This window comes from Neopsephotus bourkii, unplaced genomic scaffold (genome assembly GCF_033783945.1).
Source record: "Neopsephotus bourkii isolate Nb327-2 ecotype Australia unplaced genomic scaffold, CSIRO-AGI_Nbou_v1 NB_1328, whole genome shotgun sequence".
Lineage (NCBI taxonomy): Eukaryota > Metazoa > Chordata > Aves > Psittaciformes > Psittacidae > Neopsephotus > Neopsephotus bourkii.
The window spans coordinates 3,084,410-3,099,072 of NW_026901808.1; the positions used below are offsets into that span (position 1 = coordinate 3,084,410).

Here is a 14,663-nt window from a genome sequence, read left to right on the forward strand (position 1 = left end):
AGAAACGTTGTTGGAATTTTATTAAAAAGAATCTCTGAGCAACCTGATTTGACTTTCTGATCATCTGTTAAACTAAAAGGAGTTGGCTTAGCAGTAGGAACAACACCAAACGTGTTCTAGCAGTGATAATGAGGCAGTAGAAGCACCATTAACCACTTTAATAAGGACAAGGAAGGTACTTGCTGCTCATTAAAATTAAAAAACATGTTAGAGCTCAAACTGTTTGCATCTTCTTCATCAAAGAGTTGGAATGAAAGCCCCTTCATGACATCGTTTTCACTCTGTTCTTTTAAGACCAGTTTGTCTTGGAGAGGGTGGTTATTTAAGATAGCAGAAGTTTCCCTGTTTTCTTCCCATTACTCTAAATCAGAATCAAAATAACAAACTACAGCTGAATTCTGTCACATATATTGGCTAGGATATTTAGTGCTCAGTCACAGTGGGAATGTTGAACTTCCCATGCACTGAATAAAGAATCAAAGCCTTTGCAGTATTTCATAGAATCACAGAATGGTTTGGGTTGGAAAGGACCTTAAGATCAGCCAGTTCCAACACCTCTGCCATGGACAGGGACACCTTACCTTAGACCGTGTTGCCCAAGGCTCTGTCCAGCCTGGCCTTGAATACTGCCAGGGATAGAGCATTTCCATACTGTTTATGTATCAGTATTTTTCATTATCACTGGAAGACATGAACTCTATCCTTCACTGACCTTGTTTCTCTCAAGGGAAATTTTTAAACTTACACAAGGTCTGCACAAATGACTGCTAGTTAAATTAATTATTGTTGGCTTTTCCCAGCTGTGAGTCCATTTGGTTCTCATTTTCTAACTCCTGACTTTCTATGAGCAGAGTTTGCTGTAGCACTGACACCATCCTCTTGAGAAAAGTCTCACAACTGCTTTTTCATTAGTAGGACTATTGGAAATAGCTATAAATCATTTTGCAAGGTGTTGTCCCTAGGCCCATTTTCACCGAAATGCCTTCTAGTTGCCTAAAAGACCTCTGTTTCTGCCTCAAAGTCTGTAAGTCTGAAATATTTACCCTTGAAATGAAGGAAAACTGAGGAGGGGGATTTTTATTTTTGTTGAAGAGGGAGGTTGTTCTTTTCAATACCTGGCCTCATTTAGAAAGAAGGGGTTTGTTGATATACATACGTTTCCAGCAAAGGTGATTTTTGAGTATTTTATAATGGTCTATACCAAGAACAGGCACTTTATTTGATTGTAATTGTCAACATTCTTTTTCAAATTGGTTCTTAGTCTTTATTACGGCAAGTGCATTGAGTATAGAGAAAAAGATCCAGACCATTTTTAAATTTAAGTGTGCGTTAATTCATCACTTCTCCAAAATGCACATACACAAGCAGGGTTTGGACCCAAATGTCTCTTGAGTGTTACAATTTACAGCCAATTGCTGAAATGCATTAAATAATTTGTAAGGATGCTATAAATTTTTCTTTTTCCTTTTTTTTTTTTTTTTGCTATTTATCTGGACACAAATAAAATAACATTATATAAATAAAACATCTTCAGTCAGATTACTACATTATTATTTCAGTCCATGTAATGGACAATAGAGTGTCTCACTGTTTCTGGAGCAGCCTGGGAAAAGACTGTAAATCTGGCTCATAACAAAGTATCTTTATGGAGCAATGTAACACAGTTACCCTAAATCAGCCTGATAGTTTACCTGTGTTTATAAAAATGTATTTTCTTTTAGACGATCACTCTGTAACATGCAGAAAATTTCTTTCAGGTAATTGACTTAATTAAAATGTAATAATACATTTAGGACTTATTTAACAAAGTAGGTATCATGTAATGTTAAAAGGCATAAACATTTCATGCCTTTGATGGAAGCAAAGCTGGGACTGGCATGAGCATTTGGCCATCACATCAATATTTTTGGTCAATGGAGCTATACAAAACCAGCATCCATGTGGCTTTTCAGTATTCCTGAAAGTACTGGCCTTGAAAACATGGTAATTCTGGGGATCCCAGAGCAGTTTGGAGCAGTGCAGATTGGCTGACATTGGCTGTGATATCATTCCCAGAAGTACCAATTAGTTGGCAGTGCTTGGAGGGAGAGCGATTGTTCTGAGGGCACCTATGGGTATTGTGTTCCTGAGACTCCACAGGTCTAATTATATACGTGCTAGAAACAAAACAACTACATATTTATACAAAAATGTAGCCTCTGCATTTTCATTTCTGATTTTTTTCATTAATTATTGTTACGCCAGGGACATTACTCCCCTTTTACAAAATCCAGAAACTTACTCCAGCTACGTGACTCCCAGAACAAAGAAAACATTTAGTATTCCAGGAGAAGAGCATACACCTAACCACACACACAGACAGGAGAGCTGGAGAGCAAAGAAGTAGCAAGTAACATGGAGCCCCCACCTTTAATGCTACCCTTGTTCAGCTGGAGGTAATTTGTGGATGATAAAGGACTTTGTGAACCCATAATGTGATTTCCTCCTCTTAAAAAAAGCTTCTTACAGAGCATCACAAATTATCTTCACCTCATCGCTAGCTTCCTTTTTCACATTTCTTTACTATCCTTTCCATAGAGCTGTTTAAATTTAAAACCAGTGTTTACTCAGTGTATTGTGTACGATATCCAGTGGCTAAGTTACTAAATGAAAATGAATACTAAACTTAGAAGTGCTTTAATCATGCCCTGAATGCCACCAGTAAAAAAAAAGATTGCATTTTAAGATTTTTTTTTCCCAGTTTTAAACCAGTAGCATTAAATAGAGGGATTTTTTTGTGGAGACAAAGATAAAATGAAACATTTAATTCTTTCCACCTATGCTGGGTACCTGTCCTTCACTTGTCTTCCATCACTTTAGGGAAGACAGCTTCTAGGCAGATGCTTCATCAGATTGGTTGGTTTCAACTCTTTTATTCTTTTCAGATGAGCTTTAGTTAACTGTGATGTGTTGTGCCCATGTGCAACGTCAAATCATTTTCCAAAGCATCCCTACATATAACTTTCCGCTGATGACACTGCACACAGCTGACTGATACCTGAAGAGCCTGGTTGTACTTGCACAGATTTCCCAAGAGGGCTTCTGTAAAACTGATTTCCCACATCAGCCATGAAATTTCAAGCTGCATTGTAGAAATTAAAACTATGTGAGACCAAGTCAGCTTTAATGTTTAAATTTACGGGGTTTTGTCATTTTGAAAACTACTAGATAAAGTTTGGAAGAAAAATAAATTCAGGCATTATCCAAACCAATTATTCTGAGGTGCAGTCAGTTCTAACAACGAAGCCACAAACCATAGTTTGCCACCTGGACTGCCAATGTGTCCGCATTATATCCTCTACTCAACTTAAAATTATCCTTGCCGTTGAGAAGAAAAACACTGACTGAAAGAGCAAATAGCTGAGATACAGTTTTCCAAGTCAACTTACTGCCTTCTGGTCCACTTATCCATGACAGTGCCCCAGAAGTGAAGAGAATGTCCGTCCACCATTGGATCATGCTGCTGATCAGCATAGACTGGATAGTTTGATACAGTGTCATGAGCTGGATCGTCCTTTAGGAAATGAAGTCACAGACAGCAAGGTCAGAGGGTAAAAAGGAGGTTAGATCTTAACTTGTGCCATGTAATAGCAATTCAATGGTGACAAAACTAGTATTAGCTTTCAGTAATTTCCTCTAAAGCTTTAAGGTAGAATGTTAACATTTAGGGCTCAATTGCTCTGTCTGGAAAAGGCACTACAGAAAACAGTGTGGGTCAGTGAATTAATTTAAAAGTTAAGTAACACTGACTTGTATTCCTAGTCTGACTGACTTCATTATGACCTTGAATTTTAGAGGGATAGAAGCTAATATGTTTTATTGTATGGTATTGAAAGATTAGGATTTCTTGTTTAAGATGATGATTTAAGTTACATCTCATTTAAGATGTAACTTACTTGATCATCATTCTCTTTATCAGCAGTGTACTGAGTGTAGCTTTTTATCTTTGCATGATGATTTGCAGTGAATTTTAAAAAAAATATGCAGTTTCTAACCTAAGCTGTTCAAATTAAGAGTAGTCTCAGAAAATGTTAAAGCTGAAAGGACTACATTACTTTGGAAGACACTAACTAAACATCTCAAATAAAAGGAGAAGGAAGCAATTCTCATTCTACATGAACTTTCTTTAAAACCTTCTGTTTTGAAAGCTAGTGCACAGGTTTCAATGTTTAAGTTGTTATTATTTCCTCCTTACACCTCTCTTGCATCTCTTTTTGGTTTTGTTTGTATTTTTTTAACTTTTGAATGTTGCGTAGAAGAAAAACCTCCACTTACATTAAAATAACCTTGTAATTTCAAGTTACATGTTACCATATATGGGATAGCTGGGTACCTTGTATCATGTATGAGGCTTGGTGTATTCCAAACATTGGCACTGACAAAATTATCTTCTCCAATCCACTGGATAATGTAACTCTTATATCAGCACATCTTGCAGAAAAGAAGCTGAGGATAGGTGATATTAATTCTAAAACACAGTCAAAAGTCAGGGAATGTGTTGCATATAGAATCACTTGAAAATCAATGGAATGAAAATTCTATGTAACAGGAATATTTTAAAGTAAATGCAGTGTATCTTTACCGTCTGCTGTTTGAATGAAATTGTGGCTGTTCCTATGACATGACCTTAGGCAATGCACACTCCTGGGGAATGAACTTTCTTTATGTTGTTTTTTCTGTATGTTATCCTTTGCTTGATTCTAAGTTGATCCATGATACAAAGAACATATAGTAAGAACTAACAGAATAATTCAGTGTTTCACACTCTGGGGTACAACAGGGTCTTCCTGGTAATGTGCAGAACTTCCAACAGAAAGAGGCTTCTGTGCATGATCTCATACCATGTGCCAATCCACAGAACAAAGAAAGAAGCATTGCTGTATTTAACACAGAATCATTCAGAATGTTGCCTTCTGATTTAGTTTTGGGATGGATTCTGATTCTTTCCTTACATATTTCAGTTTTACAGGAGATTCAAAGTTAGCTTCTAGTATGCGCTATGTGGAGACCCAATCTATGCAGATAGGAGCTTCATATATGATACAGTTCAACTTGGTGATGGGCTGCGATCAGGCATTTACTCCTCATATGGACAACCAGGTGAAACTGGACTACTCCACCAACCATGGCCTCACATGGCATCTTGTTCAGGAGGTGAGGCTGGCAGCAGAAACCTTTGTCTTCTGCAAACTGTTTATACAGATTTCATCTGAAGTATACTTGTGGCATTGAACAAAAGAAGATGTTTTCCTCATTCCGTTTTCTGTAAAGAAATTCTCAGTTGGAATCATCAAAATTAACTAACATAAATATTTAAACTGTTATTCATTATGTTTGGAAGAAAGGTGTCTGAGAGCCTGAAACACAAAACTGTGACAGAAATGAACCAAGGTTGAGAAAATAACTGGGCTGCGGTTAGACAGAGCCACAGAGTAATGGCCAAGATCTTTGTTGTGCTATTGCTTTGTTTTTCAAAGTAAAATGCATCTACTGTTCCCCGGCATTTAAATGGATAGAAATTCTTTCTGCCCTTGTGCTCAGCCATTTCATAAATGGAAAGCGCATTCCTTTGGGGGATTTAATGTAGACTGTTTCATCTCCCACCCCTGGTTCAAACACAGTCCAAGGCTGTAATGACTGTCGGTTTCCCAGTCTCTGCTATAAGTGCAAATAGCAGTGCTGGCTGCTATTTCCCTCTGTGGTTCAGCCGTGTCTTAGCACAAATGTGAATAGTGCATTTGGCCATAATTTGCACTTCTTTTTTTCCCCTCTTATATGACAAACTGGGCTTTCCCTGGCCTCAGGGTGAACTAAGCAAGGTCCTTTGGCTGCCCCTAAGCAGGTTCATGACGTGTCAGGAAATTTGTCCTGGTGCCTTTTCACTGCCTGCTCTCAAGGCTCAAAGAGGGATTTGAACATCCAGTCCCACATCTTCTATGAGAAATGAAAGCATTATTGTTACCTTTTGCCTTGCTGTGTTTTGCCACATTTACTTTTGATGGGCAGGGTGGAGAAATGGCAAAAACTGAATTTTAAAACTTTCTACATCCAAGTAATGCTTTCTTACTTTAAAGAGAATTCTGAGGAAACCTATAAATACTGTGTTTCAGGTGATGTTTGTGTCTTTTATACCTGCAGGCATCATCATGGTGCCCAAGAATAGTTCCTAGTGGTGGGTGTCTGGGGTTTGTCCTTGCCATCAAGATCAGTTGCCTTCAGATATTAGTGTTCATTTCCTCTCTCGTTGGAGCTGAGTTCAGAGAGAAGAAGAATTTGCAACCAAACCATTTTTCTCACACCGCCCATGTTGTTGTGATAAAAGACTAATAGAGATAGCTATTTGTAGTATATTTCAAGGACATAATCTGGCAAATACACAAAACACTAATTAATTAAAGTGTTTGAAAGTTTTGTTTGAAAGTTTTGTTTGAAAGTTTTGTTTGCTTCATGAGCACTGATCAGATCCTGTTTTGTAAGATCGCTTACAGGAGATGAATCAATGAGAAATGTTTGAAAATTGCTGAAAAGGATATTAAGCCTTTAGAAGATCTATTAAAAATCACCACAACCAGAAAAAACCCAACAGAATAAGCTATCAGATCCTCATTTAATACTCTAAGATATTTGAGCAATATATATCTATGAAAAATAGTGTAATATCTCTCAGAGAGGTAGAGACGGTCAGGAGGAACTCTGCTGTGGCAGTAGTGGCAGAAGGGATTCTCTGGATGGGTAGCTAGAAAAAGAACATACAGGTTGGTAATAACACTTTATTAATACTTCATCAAAACCATAGCACAAGTATTTTGGGTGCTGTTCTGGCAATGTATAAATAGATGAATGAAATATTGCAGAAAAAAATGGAGTATTATGGGAAGAGCAGCTCTAGAAAACAGTAAGAGTCTGTTGGGGTAATGGACTTAATTATATTTTATATAAAAAATGTAATAATGATCAGATTTTGTAACAAGAAAAAAGAAAATTGGGAGAACAGACCTCTCTAAGAATCTGAGTTAAATGCAGAAAAAAACATAGAAGCAGCAAGGGGGAATTTACACCATTTGCTATAGGTGTCAAAGGTAATACAGCTGCAGAGCATGGTAAGGGCCTCTGGAGGCAAATTCATTAGACCATGGTTGGCTGCTCTTGTGTGGCTGTGTTCCTACTCTGCTTCCTGCTGCAGCTGGAGGGAGTGGGGGAAGCCAGCAGCTCCAGGCAAAAGATTGCAAGTAGGTCTCTAAAATGACTGGTACAGTAGTCTTTCATAGACTTACTCCGTACTGGACTTGTATTGTAGTCATCCCTAGATGCTGGGGTGAGAATAGTGAAATAAATGAGGTAGACATCCTCATGGGGGAAAACAGCACGTTCCTAGTTACTAATGCTGAATTCTTTAAGTGTGTTATATGACTTATCCTGAATTGTACTACTGTTATTTTTCTGAGACATTTCTCTACATCATGCCAGGATTTTTCTGCTCTGTGTCTTTCACTCCAACATCTGGACCCTGGCACACTCCTGCTTCTAGAGTGTTTAATCCTTGCTTCTGTTCCCAATACTTCCTCAATATTAAATCTGGTTTTGAAATGTTTTACTTCAAGGAATGTCTCCCCAGTATGCCGAGCTGTCAAGAGTTTACATCAGCAAGTATTTACCACTCCAGCGAATTTACTCAGTGGAGGAGAATCACCGTCCTTTTACCACAGAAGACTTGGTGAGCATTTTGTTCATCTTTTTAATTTTTTTAGGGGGAGATGCAGATAAATCATCTACTTTTAAACCACTATGACAAAGATCAAGTCCTCTGTAAATCATACTTAAGCTGGTGGGTTGGGTGCCAGGGTACCAGGGCTGACCCAGTTGCAAGTATGTAACGTAAAATACATTCCTTACATAATTAGAGAGTGAAATGTTGGTGAAGTCACCAGAAACTATTGTTTAGGATTGTTTTTAATACATGCCGTGACTCTTCTAACAAAGTTCAGACCTTTTCAAAAATAGTGGCACTTGTCTGTAAGTGCCCCACTAAAGGAAGGCTTTATTTTGCACTTATTGTTTACATCTTCAGACCAAAGCCTTGTATAAACAATAACTAATGATTCATTTCTGGGAATTTTTACCTTTTGTTTCTTTTTATAGCATGTCTTCAAAAATAACATTCTTCTGAAAAAAAAAAAGAGCAACAGAAATAATCAGAAAGCCCAACATTATTCATCTTATTGTAAACCAGACTTGTTTTGCCTGCCCTAACATTTCTATTTATTTAACTATGTATCTTCCATTATTTGTTTTTAGAGCGTTATTCTAACGTACAAATAAGAAGTTGACATAAATCTCAATAATCTTCAGGGCTTTGTGAATTCCTTAAATTATTCCAATTAGAGCTACACTTTGATTATGTTTGACCTGAATCCATCACAGCAATTGCATAAGAGCTTGCGGAGATTAAGTTATCATTGTATTTCCCTGTCCTTCATCATTTTTCTGCACTCTCTGCTGCCTCGACACAACCTATTTCTATCAACCAACCCACGATAATACCTTCTTTCAAAACACTGGACGTTTTTACTGCCAATATTCAGAATTTCCCATTGCCAGGCAAAACATCAGGGGCAAATATTGAATCCTTAAAGTGTATCAGGTCAGATAATATCAAATGGAACAAGTAAGTCTATGAAAAACTGCTTCATAATTAGATTATAATGTACTAAATTTTATACGCCATTATGTGCCACCAGCTGTAAAATCTGTGACTCACGTAGGCATTTAGGTGTTTTAAAAGTGTCTATAATTTTACATGTTAATACTCTAAAGTAGATTGTTAGTTTTACATTTATTTCTAAGATATATACTGTAATCAAAGTTGTTACTATTACATACTGTAGAGTTGATAATACAAACATTGTGGGCTTTTTTTCTTTAGGATCTAATAATTCTCCTCAGTGTAGGAGGTGACAGAAGCAAATAATTCCATTTTAATTTAGGAGACAGTGGGGAGAAACAATGCTGAAATAATAGCTGGCTTCCTGTTTTGTACTGCGCACAAATCATAAATATTTCACACTCTGTCTTATATCTGAAGGGATTCCCGTCTGTTAGCAGAGTTGTTTGTAATTAAGGTACAAATTACCACTGAACATTACTTTGTCCTTCATAAAACACATCTTCAGAATGGCTGTGTTGTGGTACAGCAGAATGGGGGTAAGGAGGAAGGATGGCCACATGTTACACACCAAAGCAGCCCAGCACACCAGATTCATCTCAGATATTTTCCCTCTACTTTCGCTGCTTTCCACTGGCAAGGAGCAGACTGAGAGCTCAGTCATGCTTTGGGTTGAGATTAGGAGGGGATTTTTTTCTAATTTTAAGGCGTGTTTACTAACAGAGGGCAAGTTCCTGCCTTTACAGACTTGGGGGTTACTGGTGAACATTTAATGTGCAGATCTCATCTGCTAGCCTGGCCACACAAGAGGGCATCATCCCAGGGGGCTGCTAGTGAATATGCTCCATACGGTTCTCTTCAGGGCACCCTCCTTCTCCTCTCCCTTGCCCACCTGCAGTCCTCTGCAGCAACCACGCATGGGATAAAACTTAGTAATGACCAGGAGGAACAGTGCAATGGGAAGAGCCAGGTCTTCTGCATTCCCAAAACAGGGGTGATGGGAAGGGGGCTCTGGGGTCTTTCCTTCTGGCTCAGCCCCACATCCTGCCCTGCGCTTACTGCTCAGGGAAACAAACCACCTAAACAAGGACCCAGGTCCAGGGCTTGAGATCTCATTAGCTTTGCTCTGGCCCATGGTAGTCTCAACATGCCCTCACACCCCTGCACAGCCCTGCTGTGATTGCTGGAGTTTTCATCCCTGCAGGCACAGTTCTTTGTTGAGGGTTTACACCTTGAGTGTGCAGCATCAGGTTGCAGTGATGTGCTCATGCAACAGGAAAATTGCTCATAACAGCACCTATTTCTCTTGTAAAACTTTCTGGGTGTGATGGTATTTCTGCACATCTGCATCTGGCAAGTGTGAGTTTACAAGGTCCCTGTGTTACCCAAGATTTCGGATGCTAGGAAATCTGCTGCAACAGTAAGACTTGTACTGAAGAACTGGAATGTATGCACCTGCTCGCTGAAATTTTATTGTACTTGAACTGAACATTTCTAACACTGATGAAAATTAATTTCAGTTTTATGGGAGGCATTTACATATGAACAGGGCTTAATGAGATACAAGCAGCTGTCAGTTGCCGACTTCATAAACAAATCAGCACCTAATGACTGAATGAGCGTTTCAGGATAATTGGGTAAATGTAATTATGGTAACTCAGAAGGTAGCAAATGCAATTTTATCAGCTACAAATTTGCATCACATCGTGAGGTTGCTTAATATCAAGAGAGAAGACAATGATTTTATTTTAGCTCACATATCTGAAAAATTTCACAGCAGAAAGAACATAATTTCACTGGCAACACTTCTGGGATATGATTTCCTTGTGCTTATGTAAAATGTCACACAACAGCACTGACTTTTATTTGACATCAACCTGACTTAGATATAATGTCATCAGAAAGCCAGGTTGCCTTCCAGTTGCATTGAAAAGAGAGAGAGGAACTGGCAAGGTTTACTTTGGTTATAATAAAATGCATTCATGACTCCTCAATATGGTGCGGTGTCCAAAGGGTGACTGTCCAGAAAACCAGTATTTTATCACTGAGAATGCAGCTGACACTCAGCTCCTTATTCTTTTTTTCTTAATTAACATGGCTTTTTAAAATTGTCGGTTACCATTTTTAACAGCATAATCCTCTTAAGCTATTGTTACCTTGAGGTGCAGAGCGGCCTTGGAAAGCTTTCAAAAACAGTGAGCAGGACCAGCTTTTCAGCAGCCTTGCTTTAGCAATTGTGAATTCAGCCTAACGTGTCATCCCTTGCCCAGAGAGGAACCCAAATCCATGAGACCTCTTGTTGCCCACAGCCATGTGATGACCCCATCACCACCCAGCTGGGTGGGAAGGTGAGGGCATCCCCTTGCCCCTCTGTAGCTTGAAGGTCGTGGGATTTCCCACAGCAGGGAAGCTGTCCCTGGGGAAGAGCTCTCTGTCTGCAGTTAGAAACAACCACAGCCCTCTAGAATGTGGCTCCCTGGAGACCATCCCCAGCCGCCTGGCTGATACACATACCGCTGTTGCAGCCACATGTTCATCTCCAGGGAGCAATGCAACTCCTCCCTTCCTCCCCTCCCCTTAAATGAGGGAAACAAATCTCCTGTCATCTCTGTATTCATCTGCGGAACTTCTAACTAATGAGCGGATCTGAGCTGGGAACAGCCCCACAGTGGTGCTGCACAGAGGTTGTCTTGGTAGGGTTTCAGGTGTGGCGCTCCCCTGGGCACAGAGGTGTACTTTATTACACCCATAGATAGGCTCTCCCTAATGTTTGTAGGGTACGTGTGAGCCTGGTGCCCCAAAACCAGCTGCCGTTCAGCCACACAGCCACTCTGCAAGGACATTCACACTCAGCAGGAGCCAGCGAGTGGCTGAAAAATGCTATTGATGCTGGAGCTAGCAGCACTGGGAACTGTTCAGAGGGCACCACCACTTGTTGGGACACTGTGAGTCTTCCAACGGATGGTGAAATTTCCCCCGCATCCCTGTAATTCCCCCCCAGTTTTCTTGTGTTGGGAGGTCTTGCAGGGGGGGGTTCACCTGCTCTAATGCCTTTCTTTGCTTTAGTATTGTTATTTTTCTCAGAACATGTGAGAGCTGACACCAGTCACTACTGCTCTTTCAGAGCACAGTCTCTGTTAGGGCTTTCTGTGGTGCCATTGGTGCTCTGTAGCAAGCATAAATACAACCACTGAGGTGATGTGCTGGCTTCAGAGCACTCCAGAAATAAACAGTAAATAATGGTAGTGAATATTGACTGTCCATTGTTCCTATGAAAGCTTAAGAAGTCCTTCGTGTGCAGATTACTGGCATTGTGCACTTTTAATGGATAATTCATAGCTCTTGTAATGTAACTCATCAATACATTATATCCTGAGGGAGTACTTAGCGGCAGATCTAGCACTGCATATTAGCTCTGCATGCTGTAAGAATGCTTACGTTATTCGCAATATCAAGCAGATACTTAAAACAGACAAAAAGGGTGATTTCAATTAAAAATAAAGCCCTTGGGCACCTTAACATGGTTTTTAAGGGAATTCAAAAGCGGTATTTTAAAAATTTCTCCAAACATGTGCTAAACTGATCTTTGCATGCTTCTAGTATGTGACTGCTTGGCTAAGTGCTCTGCCCTACTGTCCATTCTAGCTGCACGGGCCTCTGTTCGATTTTTCACTTCCTTTCGTGTGAGCAAGGTGACTCAGCCACCTTTGCAATATTCATTTTAATAGGTCTTATTCTACATACATTTTTAGGGGTGGGGCAAAGAGCTTTTTCTTTTAAATTAGGGTACCATCGTTATATCTGTGCCATCATAATGTAGCCATATGGCTGAGAAACAAGCTAGGAAAGAAGCTCCTCTTCTTGCAGGAACCTGCTGCTTCTCATCCTCAGCCTGCCTGATCAGCCCTTGGCCAGGCACAAGCCTGTCCCTGTTTAAAGTCTGGTTTTTTTATTGTCCACAGTCAGCCCTGCTTTCCCTGTCCATCCTCTCCACAGCTCTGTGACCCAGCGTCAGCGCCCACACTGCCCCCACCACACCTTTATTTCCCAGACCCATCATGCAGCCAGGACAGCCCCTTTTGCTTTGACACAGTGAACAATTTCACACCTTTGTTTCACTTCATATGCAATATATTTTTCTTAATCTCATTCTGGGATGAGCATGGACTGGAGGGTCCCTGTGCCCACCAAATGGGAGTTGCCACTATCAACACTTGTAACCTGTTGGATGTGCACAGCTTGGCAGGGCAGCTTGGAAAGACTCCATGGCAACAAAAATTACTCTTCTTATGTTGCAGTTTCTTCTCCACCCTTGGCTGCTGGGTTTGGCTAGCAGCAGTCACTTGGCATGGAAAAGGTCATTGCCACATTGGACAACCTCCTAGAGGACCAACATCAAGCAGCATCAAGAGGGCCAACATCAAGATATTTGCAATATCTACTTGATAATGCAAATTATTTTACAGCATGCAGGGTCAATAGTGTTACCTTACTCCACCACAATAAAGAAAGCCAAAGCTGTTGAAAAACTATTTAACTATAAAGGAGAAACCACAGTGAGGTTTTCCATTTGAAGAATATTACACATACCCAGACCTTAGCTATATATAGGCAAGTAATTTAATCCACTGATTCCCCACAACAAACCTGGGGTGTTACAGATTCTGTTTGGGTAGTTGGCTATGAGCAAGCCCTTTAAGCTCTTTGCAATGCGGAATAAAAATAGGTGCTATGAAACAGGATCTTTGTCAAAAACCTGTGATCACAATGCCACCAGTGGTACGTGAGCAAAATCTAGTTTGGAATCATCCCGACAAAAAGAAATTTCTATTACTAATCAAAACCAGTCAACTATTGTTGAATGGAAATAACAGTATACAAAGGGGAGAAACACACTCAAGAACTTTCATAGTATCAGAAGAAACCTTTATCCATAAGTTACAGCCTGTTAACTGTGACCAAAGATATAAAAATCACAGTCATGTCCTAGACCTATCTTTCTAGTTTTGCAACCAGTGACCCTTACAGATGGCACTCAGTAAAAATCCGATAACATTCATTGACAGGTTTATCATAAAATAATGCACAAAGTCCCTGTAACACCTCTGCAGCCTTCCTCAGAAATGCCATTAATGACTGGAAAGTCCGTTATATTGCCCTGTGCAGCCAGTGGCATCATCTAGTTCATTTACTAGAATCTTCTTTAGTTCTGCCAGTCTGTGAGGGCTGGGCTGTGATTGTGATATCAACTTTATTTTTTATAGCTGCATTTTATCTTTTTTTTCCTACAGCTCTGTACAGAATCACAAATTAAAGCATTGTTATTGCTTTTAAGGTCCAGCGCCACACGTTTCCGCTGGAGTCAGTGCTACTACACAGCCCAAGATGAATGGGCCTTAGACAACATCTACATTGGACAGCAGTGTCCCAACATGTGCAGCGGACACGGCTGGTGTGACCACGGTGTTTGCAGGTATAAAATCTTTGCCTGTTCCTGTTAACAATGGTCTTCTGATACTTCAGGTATCCTACCGTTTTGCATCCTTTGGGTTTGGCTAGGTTTGGTGGGGCAGAGAAGAGAGAGAGGGCTATTGTTCTTACTTTTAGTTTCAACATTAACAAATGAAAGTACTATAGGGAGTTAGACCATTCATGCAACATTAACAGTTGTTTACTCCACACACCTCTCTGTCCAAGAGCCCATAACCTTGCCAGATCCAGGCATTGAAAGAGCTTTCAGTGACCTAGGGCTTCACTGCTACGGGTGTCCTGATGGCCTCTCAGGCACTTTGCACAGCCAGGGACCAGTTCAGTACTGGAGCTGTTTTGCTGAGTCAGAAGGACACCAGAGACAAGTTCAGCACTGCTTGGCAGCCACTGTCATCCTGGGTGCAACACCGAAGGCACAGACTGCTGCCTGCCAATGTCAAACCTTCTGTATACCACAGGGTATTTCAGAAAT

General features: G+C 40.1%; 1 protein-coding gene across 2 annotated transcripts in view; it reads left to right on the plus strand.

The window, feature by feature from the left end:
- The window catches only part of RELN (reelin), a 290,067-nt gene that overhangs the window by 199,062 nt on the left and 76,342 nt on the right, over positions 1–14,663 (plus strand). For both annotated transcript variants that reach the window (XM_061366298.1, XM_061366299.1), the window contains exons 21-23: positions 5,001–5,193; positions 7,641–7,753; positions 14,037–14,174. In XM_061366298.1, the coding sequence (XP_061222282.1) occupies positions 5,001–5,193; positions 7,641–7,753; positions 14,037–14,174 (444 nt within the window). The remainder of the gene's footprint in view (positions 1–5,000; positions 5,194–7,640; positions 7,754–14,036; positions 14,175–14,663) is intronic.